The 6,647-nt window shown below is 33.7% G+C and overlaps 1 protein-coding gene across 11 annotated transcripts; it reads right to left on the reverse strand.

Annotated features, from left to right (window-relative positions):
• Window positions 1-741: 741 nt before the first annotated feature.
• Window positions 742-5,894, reverse strand: LOC131152932 (uncharacterized). Of its 11 annotated transcripts, none has more exons than XR_009136124.1 (5): window positions 5,359-5,839; window positions 3,903-3,931; window positions 3,783-3,811; window positions 1,428-1,460; window positions 742-1,314 (listed from the first exon to the last, which is right to left on the reverse strand). XR_009136124.1 is itself a non-coding variant. In XM_058104896.1 (5 exons), exons 2-5 carry the CDS (start codon window positions 3,955-3,957, stop codon window positions 1,162-1,164), a joined length of 270 nt encoding a protein of 89 aa, XP_057960879.1. In that variant the 5' UTR covers window positions 3,958-3,979; window positions 5,359-5,894; the 3' UTR covers window positions 742-1,161. The 11 variants fall into 11 exon arrangements, 2 of the variants coding, with proteins under 2 accessions (XP_057960879.1, XP_057960881.1); XM_058104896.1 differs by having other exon boundaries at window positions 3,903-3,979; window positions 5,359-5,894; XR_009136131.1 differs by lacking the exon at window positions 3,783-3,811 and having other exon boundaries at window positions 3,872-3,931; window positions 5,359-5,892.
• Between the last annotated feature and the right edge of the window lie 753 nt (window positions 5,895-6,647).

Below are 6,647 nucleotides of genomic sequence, written 5' to 3' on the forward strand. Positions count from 1 at the left end.
TTTTTTCTAATTATTTTTAAGAAAAATAAGTAAAAAACTAATTTTTGACTCCAACACTTTAAAGGTTTCTGAATCTCAGAAAAGACCCATGAAACACCTCAATTTGCCATTCCAGTCTTCTTTTTGGTCATTTAGTATTTTTAATCCTTTTACAAGAAAATAAACCAAGCATTTAAGCAAATTATTCAACCAAAGTATGAATAAAGCATGATCACCAAATAATCACATGATCCATCAAACATTCAAGCATATTCAAATGGTAAAAGACACACCTTTGCATGTATTAAACACATCCATTCTTGGAACATGGTTCGACACATGAAAATGAAAGATTCACGTTATGCAAAGTAGCAGACCATGGGTTTCAAAATAATAACCAAATAATAATAAAAATATTTGGACCATTCACCTGGACCATGTTTTGATGCATAATCTATGTGAAAGGTTACAGTTAGGCAAAACAGAATCAATTTTAAAAAAATAATAATAATAAGAAGAATAAGAAATTACTTTTGGACCATGCTTCAGCCTATGGGGAAGCTTTAAGTTGGAGCGAACATGAGGAAATGCATATAAAACAAAATAAAGCTAGAATTCAAAATTATTTTGGCCACGGATTTGCATTTGAGTTAAAACCTCCAAATCGCCTCTCTTTTTAAAAGGGGAATCAAACTCTTAGTAGTTCAAATAACTAAAAGGGTCAAAATTACCATAAAAACACATCAATCAATATAAGTATTCTTTCATAATTCAATTTATTCTATCATGGATTAACATCCTCAAATCATACAATCAATCATCTCATACACTTAACGTTCTCATAAACAAAAAGACAGAACTCATGGTTCGGTTAAAATAAACATTGATGCAAATCCTAAACATGCTCCTGCTCCTATCCTATATCATGTGAATTAAAACCCAGCACCCAGACAAGTACCCTTTTTGTGAAAGACTACATTTTGATAAGTTTATGTGAAAGTGTAAACTTGAGAGATATTTAAATTCCTGGTAAGCCTGAACTTTCTTCTTCACTAGTACAATTTTTTATTTTTATTTGTTACTGATCCTTCAGTGAGTCCTATTTATAAGCAAACATGAGACCTGCAGTTGGAATTTTGGCCTCAGATGCAAGGAGGTCATTCAAAGGTGCTCTAAAATTGATCAAGGATTGGAAAAAAGGTGTCTTAAAACATGGAGCGCCATTTGGGGAGAGATGAGCATACAAGAAGCCACAAGAAAAAGGGGATTCAAGCACACATGTGCTTCGCTGCATCCTGTTTCTCTTATTTCGACCCTTATGCTTACCTCGTTTTCCTGCAAGATTTCAAGCATGAAAATTAATAGGTCAAAACTCTTCCATTCTCAAATTTTTGCATCCACAATACACTTGCAAGATCAAATTAATTACAAAAGATGATTTTACTAACATATAATTTTAGCCTTATGCTTACCTCGTTTTCCTGCAAGATTTCAAGCATGAAAATTAATAGGTCAAAACTCTTCCATTCTCAAATTTTTGCATCCACAATACACTTGCAAGATCAAATTAATTACAAAAGATGATTTTACTAACATATAATTTTAGCCTTCGGACCATTCAAATTGAATGTGGGCTTCCTGCATTAACTACTGCTTTTAAATTCTCGAGGGCTCGGCACATATAAAGTTTAATATGAAAATAAGTACAAAAAGGTGTAGGCCAAAGTGGAGTATCCACAAATTGATATAGCAAAATTGCCATGGAAACAACTGGAAGCTAATAATCAGTTTTATAACCATCTTGAATCTTTTGTTGAATTAAGCATATAGCATGTTGATATTTCATAGCTGTAACCAAGCAGCTTAAGCTGCTTAGCAGCAGAGTTTCTAGCAATATGTTGCATGTTAACAACACTATAAAGAAAAATAATTTCAAAAAATATAATACTATCGAGGTGCTCACTTTAATGATATACATCTAATCCTCCCAAACACTTAGTTAACTATGACTCTGCTTTTATTGCCCGCCACTTGGCCAACAAAAAATAAGATAACAAAGGGAAGAAGTGTCAACACATGTCAAAATAATACAAATATTGTTCAAAATATAGGTGTTCTAGATTAAAATTATCAAGTTACTCATTCTTAAATTTAGGATAAATTACATTTAAATCTTCATGAGGCTTGACATGATTACACTCTCAATGATGTTTGGCATGATTATATACTAAAACAACCTAAGGTTTATGCAAACCAATTCCCCCCGTCCCAAACCCCCCCCCCCCCCCCCCAAAACCTTCAAAAACACACATACATATCAAATAGTTGACCTTTGTTGTTAACAGAACTAGCCTAATCTACATTAGGGTATCCTATGATCTCATAGTTTTTATTGCATTTAACATCAAACCTCTATTGGGAGAGCTCTTGAGAGTTTGCAGTATCCTAAAAATACTATCCCCATGTACCTGCTTGAATATTTTCCATAAATTGAGTCATCACCCCACAGCCCAGCTAATGACAGGTTAGGTCTAGTGATAAGTGATCAACTTGCCAACTATCTACCTATATTGACACTTGTTCACAACGTCCAGTCCAACATCCCTAGACAACTGCATGTTGTGACCCGTCAAAATATCAACTTGTTTAACTCTCCCAACATATAGCAAATCCAATATATATTTATGCTAGGACAGGTTCAACCCCCTTTCTTACATCATATAATCTCAATGCCAAAAAAGCAAAGAAGTCCTTCATTTGAAATTTTTCTAGAAGCCACTGCTTGACACTTACGATCCTGCTCCAGTCACTGCCTAGTGATTATCAACATAAACTACTAAAAGCACCATACATCTCTCCTTTTTACGTCAAATATCAAATGATCAGAGCAGCACTGCATAAAATCAAATTCAGAGACCAGCATACTAAACTTGTCAAACAAGGCTCTAAGAGCCTGCTTAAGGCCATAAATGGCCTTATGCAACATACATACATATGTAACCACTCTCCCCTTAAGCAACATGGTGATGCAAACAGCTATAAATTTGGTAGAAAATTCACAAATAAAGGCTGAGATTTCAGAATAGCATTTTGACAACCTTATTTGACTCAAATAACTAAGTAATCCTCAAATCATAAAGAGATAACTGCTGTGAATTTCGATCCAGCAAATAGGGCAATTTCTAGGCACAACTACAACTTTTCGTTAGATCAGTATCCAATACAAGATGACACTTTGCAGAAAAAAAACAAGAAATAAGAAACCCTAGGCTAAATCAACCTTTATTTCAAGTTACAAGTGCCAACACCTCAAATCCACACTAGGTCTGAACACCTACCTATTTTGGCACTGTTTACAATGGTAACAATGTTTCTATTAGCCTCTCCACACCCTTAAAAACAATGGAGGGGTTTTAGGCAACGCAAGATTGAATCCTCAAAACCCGAGCCTTTAAATCTTCATAACCCTAGCTAGTCTAAAGTTAGGGTCCACAAGATATCTTCTCAAAGACAAGCAAAAACCTTCCTAGAACAGTGGCTAAAGGCTCCTACTCATAGCATCCCTAAGGCTTCCAAGAGAAACCAACTCCCACTTTGCACATTAACTCTTCTAAAAACCACTTATTTTCTAAAGCTTGACCAAAAATAACTCCAACCGCAAAAGTACCACTGAATAATACAAAACTAGCTCCAAAAGCTAATTTGACCAAAATAAACCCCAAAATTCAGAAATTACAGCCATATATAACAACACATGCTATAAACAAAAAACTATATAAAGATTGTAGACTTGAATCACGTACCCATGAGGTTTCTCCCTGTACTCCTCTTCCTACAAATCCCAATAAAAGAAGGCATTATAAACGTCAATCAAAATTAACTAAACAAAAACTATATAAGGATTGTAGACTTGAATCACGTACCCATGAGGTTTTTCCCTGTACACCTCTTCCTACAAATCCCAATAAAAGAAGGCATTATATACGTCAATCAAAATTAACTGCTACACATGAGCAAAATTTAGCTGAGCAGCAGGAGGGAACTTGTCTTAAAAGAGCATGTAGAATATCAGCAAGACAAGTATGCACAAAGACAGGAGGCCCAAGCCCAAAAGAGTTTCTGGGTGCACAATGAAGAAGAAAATATGCCTCGCTAGAACACTAGAAGGCATCTTGTAAAGCAAAAACAAGCTGAATGGCATCAATTCAAAAAATTTTAGAAACATGCATATGAAGAAATGGAGACCATATTATTACAAGTAAATGATTATTTTTTCATTCAACTACTATTTTGTTGAGGGGTACGTACGTACAATGCTTGAAGAATAATCTCTTTGACCAAGCAAAAAGACTGAAGCTCACTTCGAACAAATTCAAGTGCATAATTAGATTGAAAAATTTGAATACCAAAGTGTTGGAACCAATGTTTTAAAATGCTCAATTGAGGCTCACCTCAAAGCAAGGCATGCCTAAAACGCCTTGAAGCTCAATCTAAAATGCCAAATCCCAAAAAGGCTAATCAATTACATGCTAAGGCTTACTACTTTATACAAAAGGCATGCCTTTTGCACCTTTTTCAGTTGATGCTTATGCATTTTGGGTGTGTGATTCTCAAGTTAGAGTTGGTTAGAAAATTTTAACACCATGTTTACATAAAAGGAATATTATAATGTGAGTTGATTTCATAAACACTTGAAGCTTAACCTTTCCAAAATAAATCAAGAGTTGTCTCTTAGATCTTGAAAATACTTTGAACTTTGTAATGCACAGCTTATCTCTTGTCATGGTTTACGTAATGAATTGAAGTCAGCAATTTCTGAATTGCCAATAAGTAGTTTGCAAATTATATATGATTTTCCCTTAAATTATTTTTTTTCATTTTCTTATTTTTTTCTTGATTTTTAAAATATGTGTATTTATTTATTTTTATCTAAAAATAAATTCTCAAAAGGCTTACTCCCTCTGTCCTCTCCTCTTAATGGTTAAAACACCTGGTCTTACACTTTGGCCTTTTAAAACATTGGTTGGAATAATATTATGACGATTAACAAAACACCAAATCAGTTCAAGACTTAAACTTTTGAAATAACAGATGCATTTGAAGACGAGTCACGCCTGTAAGACGCACCATGAGACACATGCATCAACAGATGCATCCAACAAAAAGAACAAGATTTACAAATCGTATCCAGAAATAACAATTAAAGAAAAATAAGCAATAGTGGAAAGCACAAGGATTAAACTCGATAGGGGCATGGTCCCAAGAAGCAAACAATAATGGCAAAAATTTAGTCAGGAAAAGAAAATTTGATCAAAGAAATTCGCCATAATCAACCGTGATTCTATGTCATTTGGGCTCAATTCGAAGGGAGATGATTACCTTAACTTGATTAATTTGGGACTAAGAGAAGTCTTTGGTGTTGAGGAAGAAAGCGGCAGAGCAAAGAACAGAGGCGACGAGAGCAAAAATTCCCAAAGCGAACATCAAAGAAATGCCCGCAACCATTAAATCCACCAAGCACTGCACAGTGATACCCATCATCAGCACCGCGATCTTCTTCCTCTTTCTCGGGTCTCTATTCCTCCCTAAGATCGGAGAGAAACAGTATGATTTGATCTAAGTTTTTTCTTCTCTCTCTCCGTTCTACAACCAGTAGAAGACGACAATGTGACATGAGTGCCAGAGAAAATCAAGATCAGACGGCATCACAGGGCACAAAGTAACAAAAACAGTTCCCTGGAAGGATTGACGCATCATCACCACCTCGCCCCCTGCCATGGCAACTGGCACTGAGAGCCATTTCGGCCGTGGTTGGAGTGCTGCCTGTTGCTGTGCTGTGTTCCTTGTGGTGGGCCTGGGCTTGGGCTTTTCTTTGGGAATATATGGGCCTAAAAATGGCTCATATTTTGAGAATTTAGATTTGAAAAATGAAAGGCCTATTTCATACAAGTATTTTATTTAGTTTTCAGAATTTAGTTTAGAAAATGAAATTTCTATTTTATACAAATATTTGTATTTTGTTTATAGCCTAAAATTTGCAATAACATAAAATTATCACTACATTTTTAGTCTTAAAATAAATTAGTAAAATTGACTCACACTTCAACATATATATCTATTTCTATACTTAGTTTCAACAATAATTTCAGAATTTAATGCATCATTTTACATTTTTTTTAACATAATTTATAAATATTGATAAGTTTATATGAAATATATCTGATTTATAAAAATTACATGTTATACATAAAATTTTTAAAAATTTTAAAGACATGTACATATGATATAAATGTATTTGCGATGGACCAATTTAAATGTTAAATTAATTGAGAAAAATAAAATACATATATAGGTCATCATAATATTGAATGAGAATTTAAAATATTAAAATTTGAGTAAAATTTAAATACTTTATTTTATAACATATGGAAGCTGAACACTTATTAAATTACATGTGTTTATGTATATATATAATTATAATATTTTTTATTGGAGCCTTTTAGTGAAAAGTAGGTGAGAAAATTATGTTAGAAATGATGTATTCCAAGAGGGGGGTAAATTGGAAATTTTAAACTTCTAAAGTCAAATATGTCCTATGTTTAGGATCCACAATCAGTATAACACAACGTAAGGTCTTTCTAACCAATTACCAATTCCACATATATTGA

The sequence above is a fragment of the Malania oleifera genome, chromosome 4, assembly GCF_029873635.1.
Source record: "Malania oleifera isolate guangnan ecotype guangnan chromosome 4, ASM2987363v1, whole genome shotgun sequence".
Lineage (NCBI taxonomy): Eukaryota > Viridiplantae > Streptophyta > Magnoliopsida > Santalales > Ximeniaceae > Malania > Malania oleifera.

Bases quoted from the DNA above. Each gene is read 5' to 3' on its own strand.
- LOC131152932 (XM_058104896.1), bottom strand. From the start codon at position 3,957: ATGCCTTCTTTTATTGGGATTTGTAGGAAGAGGTGTACAGGGAAAAAC. The intron at 3,812-3,902 runs GTACGTGATTCA...TGGGATTTGTAG, and splicing joins TACAGGGAAAAACCTCATGG to GAAGAGGAGTACAGGGAGAA. The intron at 1,315-1,427 runs GTTAGTAAAATC...GAAATCTTGCAG, and splicing joins GCATAAGGCTAAAATTATAT to GAAAACGAGGTAAGCATAAG.